The 13,422-nt window shown below is 41.4% G+C and overlaps 1 protein-coding gene across 1 annotated transcript in view; it reads right to left on the bottom strand.

The window, feature by feature from the left end:
- Nucleotides 1-1,626: 1,626 nt before the first annotated feature.
- LOC139383446 (synaptotagmin-like protein 2) overlaps nucleotides 1,627-13,422 on the bottom strand; it is a 51,621-nt gene continuing 39,825 nt past the window's right edge. The window contains exons 13-15 of the mRNA XM_071127993.1: nucleotides 12,038-12,137; nucleotides 4,366-4,571; nucleotides 1,627-4,118 (exon numbers count right to left, since the gene is read on the bottom strand). Coding sequence (XP_070984094.1) covers nucleotides 3,979-4,118; nucleotides 4,366-4,571; nucleotides 12,038-12,137 — 446 coding nt within the window. The 3' untranslated portion in view covers nucleotides 1,627-3,978. The remainder of the gene's footprint in view (nucleotides 4,119-4,365; nucleotides 4,572-12,037; nucleotides 12,138-13,422) is intronic.

The raw sequence follows: 13,422 nt of genomic DNA, 5'->3' as shown, positions 1-13,422 counted from the left end.
GGACAGGGAGACTGAACATCTGACTCCCAGCATAACATCTTGATTTGTCCTCTCTGAATAAACCTATTTTCTCCCCCGATTCTCTTTGGAGTTTGTGTTATTGAAGAATAATATAATTTGCTAACGCTAACAACACAATCCTTTGAGCAAAACTGAAAGAACTGACATGAACACGAATTTGACAATGGAGCATTTTTTTTTGCTACATGGTGACATTCAACCATATGCTGGGTTTCTTCCCTGGTGATGCTCTGCCAGGCCTTTACTGCAGCTGTCTTCAGTTCCTGCTTGTTCTTGTGTTATTTTTCCTTCAGGTTCGCCTTCATCAAGTGAAATGCATTCTCAAGTGGATTCAGGTCAGGTGATTGACTTGGCCATTGCAGAACATTCCACTTCTTTGACTTAAAAAAGTATTGGGTTGCTTTTACAGTATGCTCAGGTCATTGTCCATCTGCACTGTGAAGCACCATCCAATGATTTATGAAGCATTTGGCTGAATCTGAGCAGATAATATAGCCCTAAACACTTCTGAATTCATATCATCAATAAATACAAGGGAACCAGGTCCATTGGCAGTCATACATACCCAAGCCATGCTTCACAGATGAGGTGGTATGCTTCGGATCACGATCAGTTCCTTCCCTTCTCCATACTCTTCTCTTCGTATCATTTTGGTACAAGTTGATCTTTTAGCGTATTACAGCTGTGAATGTGTTTTGAAGTATTTTGGAATGCCAATGTTGAGTATACCAACTGAGATTTAAATCATTTACACAAATAGATTCAAAAAATATTCAAATAATCAAAGATGGCTGCCATAAACCAATACACTAACGCTGAAATATTAATATACACCGTTAGTCAAATGAACCCCAGAATTGGAAAATACACTCAATACATTATGTAATGACTTGAAGAATTATTACCTGCTGTGTCACGTTCTGATCTTTATTTCTGTTGTTTTTGTCATTATTTAGTATGGTCAGGGCGTGAGTTGGGGTGGGCAGTCTGTTTGTTTTTCTATGATTTTGGGATTTCTAGTATGGTTCTCAATCAGAGGCAGGTGTCATTAGTTGTCTCTGATTGAGAATCATACCTAGGTAGCCTGGGTTTCACTGTTTGTTTGTGGGTGATTGTTTATGTTAGTTGCTTGTGTCAGCACAGTCCTTATGATAGCTTCACGGTCGTTATTTGTTTATTGTTTTTGTATTCAGTACTTTCTTTAATTAAATATTCATAAATACTCCGATCCTTCTCGCCTCTCCTCTTCAGATGAAGAGGAGGAAGACCGTGACATGCTGAATTCCAAGATAACCAACCTACAGCACTAGACCAAACTTCACTTGCATCAATCATCCTTGTGGAATTGAGAGATAAACAGGGTAATGCATTAACTGATTGCACATAAAGGAAGACACTTACTACATGATAGAGTGCTTGCTTTGTTATCCAATTGACCTTTCTTTCATCCTGTGAAACAATGTCATCCTGGTCCCAGATTCTGTCTCGCAATGTTCCGTGTAAAGTCAGCACAATTCTGCCCTTGTCCCACATTAGTTCAGTCAGCACTAGATTTAAACAATAATGTATTACGCAGTACCGTACAAAAAAGGTAAATAAAGCCGGTGACCATTTTACAAACATAACTTTATTTTTACACTATGTGGTGGTTAAACTAGAACCATCTCTCCCTTGTACGGTTATAGAGCAGAAACATTAACTCATGATCTCTGGAATGATCTTTAGGTTTGATCACCCAAAGACATCGTAAATCGCCTCTGTTATCTCAGAGGCCCATCCTCAGCAGAACACACAGAGAATAATTAACAGGATACTCTATTCTGTCGAATAAATCAACCATTATAATGCAATATAAGCATTATAACATAATCTTGCAATTCCCCTGACAATTTACATAATTTGAAAACAGACACTCCCTGGGAAATGACAAGATATACAGTACCAGATAAAAGTTTGGACAACTACTTATTCAAGGGTTTTTCTTTATTTTTTACTATTTTCTACATTGTAGAATAATATTGAAGACATCGAAACTATGAAATAACACATATGGAATCATGTAGTAAGCAAAAAAGTGTTTATCAAAGCAAAATATATTTTAGATTTGAGATTCTTCAAAATAGCCACCCTTTGCCTTGATGACAGCTTGGCACATTCTTGGCATTCTCTCAACCAGCTTCATGAGGTAGTCATCTGGAATTTATTTCAATTAACAGGCCTGCCTTGTTAAAGGTTAATTTGTGGTATTTCTTGCCTTCTAAATGCGTTTGAGCCAATCAGTTGTGTTGTGACAAGGTAGGGGTGGTATACAGAAGATACGTCTATTTGGTAAAAGACCAAGTCCATATTATGGCAAGAACAGCTCAAATAAGCAAAGAGAAAAGACAGTCCCTCATTACTTTAAGACATGAAGGTCATTCAATATGGAACATTTCTTCAAATGCAGTCGCAAAACCCATCAAGCGCTATGACGAACCTGTCTCTCACGAGGACCGCCACAGGAAAGGAAGACCCAGAGTTACCTCTGCTGAGAGGAAAAGTTCATTACAATTACCAGCCTCAGAAATTGCAGTCCAAATAAATGCTTCACAGAGTTCAAGTAACAGACACATCTCAACATCAACTGTTTAGAGGAGACTTTGTGAATCAGGCCTTCATAGTCTAATTTCGGTAAAGAAACCACTACTAAAGGACACCAATAACAAGAAGAGACTTGCTTGGGCCAAGTAACACAAGCAATGGACATTGGACCGATAGAAATCTGTCGTTTGGTCTGATGAGTCCATACTAGAGATTTTTGGTTCCAACTGCAGTGTTTATGTGAGATGCAGAGAAGGTGATGGGTTGATGTCTGTATGTGTGGTTCCCACCCAAAAGCATGGAGGAGGTGTGATGGTGAGGGGGTGCTTTGCTGGTGACACCGTCTGTGATTTATTTAGAACTCAAGGCACACAACATGCAAGGCTACCACAGCATTCTGCAGCAATACGCCATCCCATATAGTTTGCACTTAGTCCCACTATCATTTGTTTTTCATCAGGACAAGGACACAACACACCTCCAGGCTGTGTAAGGGCTATTTGACCAAGAAGGAGACTGCTGGAGTGCTGCATCAGATGACCTGGCCTCCACAATCACCCAACCTCAACCCAATTGAGATGGTTTGGGATGAGTTGGACTGCAGAGTGAAGGAAAAGCAGCCAACAAGTGCTCAGCATATGTGGGAACTCCTTCAAGACTGTTGGAAAAGCATTCCAGGTGAAGCTGGTTGAGAGAATGCTAAGAGTGTGCAAAGCTGTCATCAAGGCAAAGGGTGGCTCATTTGAAAAATCTTCAATATATTAACACTTTTTTGGTTACTACATGATATGTGTTATGTTTTGGGGTGACAGGTAGCCTAGTGGTTAGAGCATTGGGCCAGTAACCGAAAGGTTGAATCGCTGAGCTGACAAGGTAAAAATTTAGTTTTGCCCCTGAACAGGCCGTCACTGTAAATAAGAATTTGTTCTTAACTGACTTGCCTTGTTAAATAAAAGTAAAATAAAAATGTCATAGTTGTGAAGTCTTCACTATTATTCTACAATGTAGAAAATAGTAAACATTAAGAAAAACCCTGGAATGAGTAGATGTGTCCAAACTTTTGACTGGTACTGTAAGTAAAGTATAAGTGAATAAAAAAATACACTGAAAAAAATATGCATTGCAATTCTAATTCTTTATACTTTGATTAATCACAATCAAGACTCTCTATCACAAGAAAAAGGTTCTGAGCAGTAATTACCTCTTACCGAACCTCATCCTCCTGATATATTTGTTTTCCTTTATTCAGAAAAGTGAGAATGTAGATTATGGGGTACAGTTGAAGAGGGTAGAAAGTTGAAAAGTGTTGCTCATGGAAATATGCGCATGTTCGACTCTAGCACTACCGCTACGCTGCGCTCCCGGCACTGATTTATTCTACTTCCTCGGGGTCATAGAGGAACGAAGGGGGATCTCACCCTCCACCCAAGCATCTGGACTTGATAGCATATTTTCCCAAAGTTGAATTTCCTCATTGACAGATTCCATCCAGTCCACGTTTTTGCCATAGCTTTGTCCTGGAATCAAACAGAAAAGTAAGGCATTTCAGAAAAGTAAGCCATTGCAAAATATTGAGTGAACAACTTCTATACCGAAATCAAAGACGAACTATGGTAGCATCTCATACTTTCTTTTTCAGTTGTTAACTATGTTTTTTGTGCTTCATCCATGGAAATTGATTACCTTTCGTAACAAATTTACAAACGTACTATCACAGACATTTGTCACAAGTAGCATCATGACAAAATGGTGCTTAACAATCACCTGTGCCCAGACTGAGGCGTACCCCTCCCAGGAACTGATTGGAGAGTTTGTTGTGGTCCCACACAGTCAGCTCGCAGCAAGCCTCTCTGACCTCTCCGGCACGGAAACCGTCGTACACCATGGCGTGGTTATACACAGGCTTTTGGCTCTTCTTCACCACCCGCGTCTTCTGACGACTCTTCTTGCTTGTGTCAGGCAACATGTAACTGACGTAGAAAATGCAATCATTTTGTTTTCTATCGCACATTAAAATTACGCTAATGACTTTAGCATATGGTGTCTGTGCTTGCAAATATCTGTGCATCTGGATAGATGATAAGCTATCATAAAAAAATAACACATGAGTTCATTAAGAAGCTGAGAAAAAAATGCCTCTCGCTTTCTAACTCTGTAGAGACCGAAGGACTTTCCCCGAGTTAGCCATCCCTGAGACCGGGTATGGTAACTCATACGTCTAAAGGTTAACAATGATGTTGGGTACAGTGGTTGTTTTTGAAAAAGAGCTTTATATATCAAATGTTAGCAATGAATGGAGCTACGTGACAAAGGGGGTCAGCTCTTTTGGTAGAGAATGCAGTGCTGTGTACTAAACCTGTCACCCGTAATAAAACGTAGTACACTATGGTAAACCGCATCTAATGGCTTTAGTGAAGTGGCAGCTGCATTCATATGGATGATATCTCCATAGTCTAGGACCGGTAGGAACGTCGATTGAATGATCTGCTTTCTACTATTAGGTAAATGAGCTTTGTTTTTTTACACCTTACACTTGGAATAATCTCAAACCTTTATTTAACTTCTCTAGGGTAGGAGGCAGCATTCAGAATTATGGATGAAAAGCGTGCCAAATTAAACTGCCTGCTACTCAGGCCCAGAAGATAGGATATGCATATGGTAGATTTGGATAGAAAACACTCTAAAGTTTCCAAAACTGTTCAAATAGTGTCTGTGAGTATAACAGAACTGATTTGGCAGCGAAAACCTGAGAAAAATCCACTCAGGATTTATTTTTGTTTTGTAGTTTTCTATTCAATGCCATTACAGTATCCATTGACTTAGGACTCAATTTGCAGTTCCTATGCCTTCCACTAGATGTCAACAGTCTTTAGAAATTGTTTCAGGCTTGTATTCTGAAAAATGAGGGAGTAAGAGCAGTCTGAATGAGTGGACCCTGCAGTGTCACAGAGGTTTTTCATGCACGCAACCGAGAGAGTGCTTTTCTTGTTTACCTTTTAAATTGACGACATTATTGTCCGGTTGAAATATGATTGATTATTTAGGCTAAAAATAACCTGAGGCTTGAATATAAACATTGTTTGACATGTTTCTATGAACTTTACAGATACAATTTGGAATTTTTTGTCTGCCTGTTGTGACTGCGTTTGAGCCTGTGGATTACTGAAGAAAACGCACAAACAAAACTGAGGTTTTTGGATACAAAGAGAGACTTTATTCGAACAAAACAAAAATGTATTGAGTAAATTAATGTATTCTGAGTGCAACCATATGAAGATCATCAAAAGTAAGTGATTCATTTTCTCTCTATTTCTGACTTGTGTAACTCTTCTACTTGGCTGGTTACTGTTTGTAATGATTTGTCTGCTAGGTGATGTTCTCAAATAATCGTAAAGTATGCTTTCGCCGTAAAACATTTTTGAAATCTGACACCGTGGTTGGATTCACAAGAAGTTAATCTTAACTTCTTGACGCTACCCATCCCTGTCGCGGGATCATTTTCGTCAGCAACCGCTGAACAGTCAAATAACATTACAAAAAAATATTAATATTCATGAAATCACAAGTGCAATATTGCAAAACACAGCTTAGCCTTTTGCTAATCCACCTGTCGTCTCAGATTTTGAAATGATTCTTTACAGCGAAAGCAATCCAAGCGTTTGTGTAAGTTTATCGATAGCCTAGAATAGCATTATGTACACTTAGCATCAGGAAGCTTGGTCAGGAAAATCAGAAAAGCAATCAAATTAACCTTTTACCTTTGATGATCTTTGGATGTTTTCACTCACGAGACTCCCAGTTACACAATAAATGTTCATTTTGTTCCATAAAGATGATTTTTATACCCAAAATACCTCTGTTTGTTTGTCGCGTTATGTTCAGAAATGCACAGGAAAGAGCGGTCACGACAACGCAGACGGAAATTCCAAATAGTCTTCATAATGTCCACAGAAACATGTCAAACATTTTTTTATAATCATTCCTCAGGTAGTTTAAAATATATATTCGATAATATATCAACCGAGTGTGTAGGTTTTTCAATAACAGCGGGAGGAACAATGGCGGCTTTACTCTGTAGTGCAAAAACTCACTATGAGAGCCCCCACCTATCCACTTACGTAATGTGATCTTTCACGCTCATTTTTCAAAATAAAAGCCTGAAACTATGTCTAAAGACTGTTGACACCTTAGGGAAGCTAGGGAAAAAGGAATCTGGTTGATATCCCTTTAAATGGAAGATAGGCATGCATAGGAACAGAAGGGTTTCAAAATAAAAGGCACTTCCTGATTGGATTTTCCTCAGGGTTTCGTCTGCAATATCAGTTCTGTTACACTCACAGATAACATTTTGAGTGTTTTCTATTCTAATCTGTCAAGAATATGCATATTCTAGCATCTGGTCCTGAGAAATAGGCTGTTTACTTTGGGAACGTTATTTTATAGTGCCCCCTAGCTTCAAGAGGTTAAACCTATGTAAAAATACTTGTATGTTTTCAGAATTTTTATATAGAGTACTGTATTTGAATTTGGCGCTCTGCAATTTCACTGGATGTTGGCCACGTGGGACAAAAGCGTCCCACATACCCTAGTGAGGTTTTAACAAGGAAAAGCCCATTGAGACCCAGAGTGTCTTTTTCAAGGGAGATCTGGCCAAGAAGGCAGCAACAATCAATACATTACAGAATTAAAATACAACAATACAACATGAAAAAAAAAAAAAAACATTTACTCTCCTCTTTAACCCCCATCAATATTTTACATTTATTTATTGGCACTAACATATCTAGATGAAGCATGGATTGTAGACTATTCCAATCCTGTGCATTTGTTTCTTAGGGTTTGCCAACTACTACTGGAGGTTTATCCGGGGATTTGGTCAGGTAGCGGCTTCCATTACCTCACTGCTGAAGGGGGGCCTGGTACATTTGCAGTGGTCGGCTGAGGCGGACAGGGCTTTTGGTCACCTGAGGGCTCTGTTTACCTCGGCTCCCGTGCTGGCCCATCCGGATCCCTCTTTGACATTCATAGTTGAGGTGGATGCGTCCGAGGCTGGGATAGGAGCTGTGCTCTCTCAGCGCTCAGGTACGCCACCGAAGCTCCGCCCCTGTGCCTTCTTCTCAAAGAAGGTCAGCCCGGTGGAGCGAAACTATGACGTGGGGGACTGGGAGCTGTTGGCTGTCGTCAAGGCCTTGAAGGCGTGGAGACATTGGCTTGAGGCGGCTAAACACCCTTTTCTCATCTGGACTGACCACCACAATCTGGAGTACAACCGGGCAGCGAGGAGACTGAACACTCGTCAGGCAAGGTGGGCCATGTTTTTCACCCGTTTTGTTATCACCCTGTCCTACAAACCAGGCTCCCAGAATGTGAAAGCAAATGCACTGTCCCGGCTGTCTGACACAGAGGAGCAGCCCATGCATAATACTCCCATTCTTCCGGCTTCCTGCCTGGTAGTGCCGGTGGTGTGCGAGCTGGACGCGGACATTGAGCAGGCGGTGTAAGCACCGGGGGACCGGGTCTGGCTCTCGACCTGAAAACTGCCCCTACGTCCGCCCTGCCGGAAGCTTGGCCTGCAGTTTGTGGGGCCATTTAAAGTCCTGAGGAGAGTGAACGAGGTTTGTTACAGGTTACAGCTTCCCCACGATTACCGTATTAACCACTCGTTCAATGTGTCTCTCTTCAGGCCGGTGGTGGCTGGTCTCCTCTCCTGGAGTCTGAGGTGCGGGAGGTTCCTCTGCCCCCTCTGGACATCGAGGGGGCCCCGGCATACTCCGTTCAATCCATACTGGATTCGAGGCATCGGGCGAGGGGCCTTCAGTACCTCGTGGAGTGGGAGGGGTGTGGTCCGGACGAGAGATGCTGGTTTCCAGTCGAGGACGTGTTGGACCCTTCAATGCTGCAGGACTTCCACCGTCTCCGTCCGGATCACCCTGCTCCTCGCCCTCCGGGTCGTCCCCGAGGCCGGTGCCCGGCGCGCTGCTGGAGCCGCACGTCAAGGGGGGTACTGACTGTCACAACTTCTGCCGAAGTCGGTTCCTCTCTTTGTTCGGACCGTGCTCGGCGTCGCCAGGTCTTTTAGCCATCATCGATCCACTTTTCATGTTCCATTTGTTTTGTCTTGTCACACACCTGGTCTCAATTTCCCTCGTGATATGTTGTGTATTTAACCCTCTTTTCCCCCCATGTCTTTGTGCGGAATTGTTTATTGTAAGTGCACGTTTTCTCTGGTGCGCAACGGGTTTTGTAACCATTTGTTTGTGGTTCTGGTTGCTGGTGGCTTTATGAATAACACTGCTCTGTTGATTACCCAGTTTTGCATTTGTCATATTGACCAATATTCTAATCATGTCTATTTTTGGAAATAGACTTCTGAGATTAACAGAGGCCAAAACCTGCTCTGTTTTCGAAAATCATAGGGAGTCGGTAGAGATTGCAGGGTATCTACAGGCCCAGGGTTTGGTCGCACATTACCACAGACCAACAATAAAAGCATAACAATGTACCTGTTGCCCAATGTGTGAGGGCTTGGCGGAGCCAGCACCATTGTCAATAAACGAGCGGAGTCATTCAAAAGTTTGATATTTTGGAAGCATGACATCAAGTGTAGGCCCACTTGCGTTTGAGAGTGGTACAAATGCAGTTGCAGAGAGAGACCAAGCTCCGGGTGGTATTGACATGATGATCTCATCAGAGTTTTTGCAAATTGTAGGGCATAAAGTGAAGATAATTCACTCACCCATTGATCATTTAGCCTATTTAATCCAGGATGGCATTGAGTAAATTCAGATGGCTGATTGAGAACCTTTTTCCTGAATAATGTGTTTGTTTTCTATCTCTGGTTTACATTTCACATTGGTATTGACTCCCTGTCAAAATAAAGGTAAAATAAATACATTTAAAGTATTAATTGAGACAAAATATGGAGAGTCGTGAAAATGGCGTTGACATCCTGCCTCGCTTCTTGCTCTGAGGAAACTGCAGTCTTTAGTTTTTTATTAATGTATTATTTCAAAATTGTTAGCCCAGCATGTTTTTACATTATAAAATACAGTTAGGCCTCCCGGGCGGCACAGTGGTCTAGGGCACTGCATCGCAGTGTGCCACCAGAGACTCTGGGTTAACGCCCAGGCTCTGTCGCAGCCTGCCACGACCGGGAGGTCGTCCGGGTTAGAGAGGGTTTGGCCGGTAGGGATATCCTTGTTTCATCGCGTGTGGCGGGCCGGGCGCAGTGCACGCTAACCAGGTCGCAAGGTGCACGGTGTTTCTTCTGACACATTGGTGCGGCTTCCGGGTTGGATGCCCACTGTGTTAAGAAGCAGTGCAGCATGGTTGGGTTGTGTTTCGGGGGACGCATGGCTTTCGACCTTCGTCTCACTTGAGCCCGTATGGGAGTTGTAGCGATGAGACAAGATAGTAACTACTAACAATTGGATACCACGAAAAATGGGGAGAAAAAGGGGTAAAATAAAAAATAAAAATTTCAAAAATACAGTTGAAGTAGGAAGTTTACATACACCTTATCCAAATACATTTCAACTCCGTTTCACAATTCCTGACATTTAATCCTAGTACAAATTCCCTGTCTTAGGTCAGTTAAGATCACCAATTTATTTTAAGAATGTGAAATGTCAGAATAATAGTAGAGAGAAGGATTTATTTCAGTTTTATTTCTTTTATCACATTCCCAGTGGGTCAGAAGTTTACATACACTCAGTTAGTATTTGGTAGCATTGCCTTTAAATTGTTTAACTTGGGTCAAACGTTTCGGGTAGCCTTCCACAAGCTTCCCACAATAAGTTGGGTGAATTTTGGCCCATTCCTCCTGACAGTGCTGGTGTAACTGAGTCAGGTTTGTAGGCCTCCTTGCTCGCACACGCTTTTTCAGTTCTGCCCACAAATTGTCTATAGGATTGAAGTCAGGGCTTTGTGATGGCCACTCCAATACCTTGACTTTGTTGTCCTGAAGCCATTTTGACACAACTTTGGGGGTTATTGTCCACTTGGAAGACCCATTTGCGACCAAGCTTTAACTTCCTGACTGATGTCTTGAGATGTTGCTTCAATATATCCACGTATTTTTGCTTCTCATAATGCCATCTATTTTGTGAAGTGCACCAGTCCCTCCTTCAGCAAAGCACCCCCACAACATGATGCTGCCACCCCCGTGCTTCACGGATAGGATGGTGTTCTTCGGGTTGCAAGTCGCCCCCTTTTTCCTCCAAACATAACGATGGTCATTATGGCCAAACAGTTATATTTTTGTTTCAGCAGACCAGAGGACATTTCCCCAAAATGTATGATCTTTGTCGCCATGTGCAGTTGCAAACCGTAGTCTGGCTTTTTTTACGGCGTTTTTTGAGCAGTGGCTTCTTCCTTGCTGAGCGGCCTTTCAGGTTATGTCGATATAGGACTCGTTTTACTGTGGATATAGATACTTTAGTACCCGTTTCCTCCAGCATCTTCACAAGGTCCTTTGCTGTTCTGGGATTGATTTGCAGTTTCCGCACCAAAGTACATTCATCTCTAGGAGACAGACTGCATATCCTTCCTGAGCGGTATGACGGCTGCGTGGTCCCATGGTGTTTATACTTGTGTACTATTGTTCAGATGAGCATGGTACCTTCAGGAGTTTGGAAATTGCTCCCAAGGATGAACCAGCCTTGTGGAGAACTACAATTTTTTTCTGAGTTTTTGGCTGATTTCTTTTGATTTTCCCATTATGTTAACCAGAAGCACTGAGTTTGAAGGTAGGCCTTGAAATACATCCATAGGTACACCTCCAATTGACTCAAATGATGTCAATTAGCCTATCAGAAGCTTCTAAAGCCATGACATAATTTTCTGCAATTTTCCAAGCTGTTTAAAGGCACAGTGTATGTACATTTCTGACCCACTGGAATTGTGATACAGTGAATTATAAGTGAAATAATCTGTCTGTAAACAATTGTTGGAAAAATGACTTGTGTCATGCACAAAGTAGATGTCCTAACCGACTTGCCAAAACTATAGTTTATTAACAAGAAATTTGTGGTTGAAAAACGAGTTAATGACTCCAACCTAAGTGTATGTAAAACTTCTGTTTTCAACTGTATATACATAGACTTTAAATCACTGGCCACTTTAATAAATGGAACACCAGTCACTTTAATAATGTCCACATATATTTCATTACCCATCTCATATGAAATTACGTTATCCTATACTATTCTACTGTATCTCATTCAAAGCCGCTCTGACATCGCTTGTCCGTGTATTTTTATGTTCTTAATTCTATTCCTTTACTAGATTTGTGTGTATTGGGTATATGTTGTGTTATTGTTAGATATTACTGCACTGTCAGAGCTAGAAACACAAGCATTTTGCTACACCCGCTAAACTTGTGTATGTTACCATACATGCCTCAGACGCCATTCTATTAAACCTGTCTTCTACTCACCACTTCACAAAGGAGTCGACACCCTGAGGCTTTAGCTTACGCAGCTCTCTGGCCTCCTTCAGCCACACATGGACCTCCCCTGAGTTCATCTTGTCAACACCTGCAAGAAGAGGAGGCACAATGTCCAATATTGATGATCAGAGAGCTAAATTAAGTGTCCCACGTCTTTCAATATGTACTACATGGCTATTGACTAATCTAGTCTTCTTCAGGGGTTGTAACCCCCCAAAAAAATCAAATCGGTTTGGTTTCGTTCCACTGTTCCGACCGGTTTGAACCCCAAAAAAGTACCGGTTTATATTGTTCGTTTCTGTTCCTTTTTTAACCTGTGAAATCAACCTTTGATGATGTGTAGCCTATGGTGCAAGATGTAACTAAAATGTTGCGGGTGGGGAGACAGCAAGAGCGGGTTGAGACGGAGGCTTGAAGTATTGGGCATCACATTATGCCATGTGAATTAGGTCCACAGAATTATACCTAGGAGGAGCAGCTTCTATGAAGGAACTTTGAATGTCCTTTGCGCTAGCTAGCTAACAAGCTTGTGTGTGCAGAGTGGCACCATAATTGTAGATTGTGAGATATTGTATTTTTGTAGATTGTGAAATCGCTAGGGGAGGAAGCGGTTTAGTAAGAAAAATGTATAATTGTTTTATGACACTAATTGATTGAGGTCTGCAAAATGTGCACTACATGTGTTGTTGACGTGCCTAAAATAAAGGTTAAACATACAGTCCCAGTCAAAAGTTTGGACACACCAACTCATTAAAGAGGTTTTTCTTTATTTGTACTATTTTCTACATTGTAGAATAATAGTGAAGACATCAAAACTATGAAATGACACACATGGAATCATTGAAGTAAACAAACGTGTTAAACAAATCAAAATATATTTGAGATTCATCAAATAGCTACACTTTGCTTGATGACAGCTTTCCACACTCTTCACATTCTCTCAACCAGCTTCATGAGGAAGTCACCTGGAATGCATATCAATTAACAGGTCTGCCTAGTTAAAAGTTAATTTGGGGAATTTCTTTCCTTAATACGTTTGAGCCAATCATTTGTGTTGTGACAAGGTAGGGGTGGTATACAGAAGATAGCCCTATTTTGTAAAAGACCAAGTCCATATTATGGCAAGAACAGCTCACATATGCAAATAGAAACAACAGTCCATCATTACTTTTAGACATGCAGGTCAGTCAATCCATAACATTTCCAGAACTTTTAAAGTTTCCTCAAGTGCAGTCGCAAAAACCATCAAGCGCTATGATGAAACAGGCTCTTACGAGGACCGCCACAGGAAGGAAGACCCAGAGTTACCTCTGTTGTTGAGGATAAGTTTGTTAGAGTTACCAGCCTCAGAAATTGCAGCCCAAATAAATGCT

Source organism: Oncorhynchus clarkii, chromosome 25 (genome assembly GCF_045791955.1).
Source record: "Oncorhynchus clarkii lewisi isolate Uvic-CL-2024 chromosome 25, UVic_Ocla_1.0, whole genome shotgun sequence".
Taxonomy (NCBI): domain Eukaryota; kingdom Metazoa; phylum Chordata; class Actinopteri; order Salmoniformes; family Salmonidae; genus Oncorhynchus; species Oncorhynchus clarkii.
The sequence above is the reverse complement of the archived record's forward strand: the minus strand, read 5'-3'. Positions and strand labels throughout refer to the sequence as shown.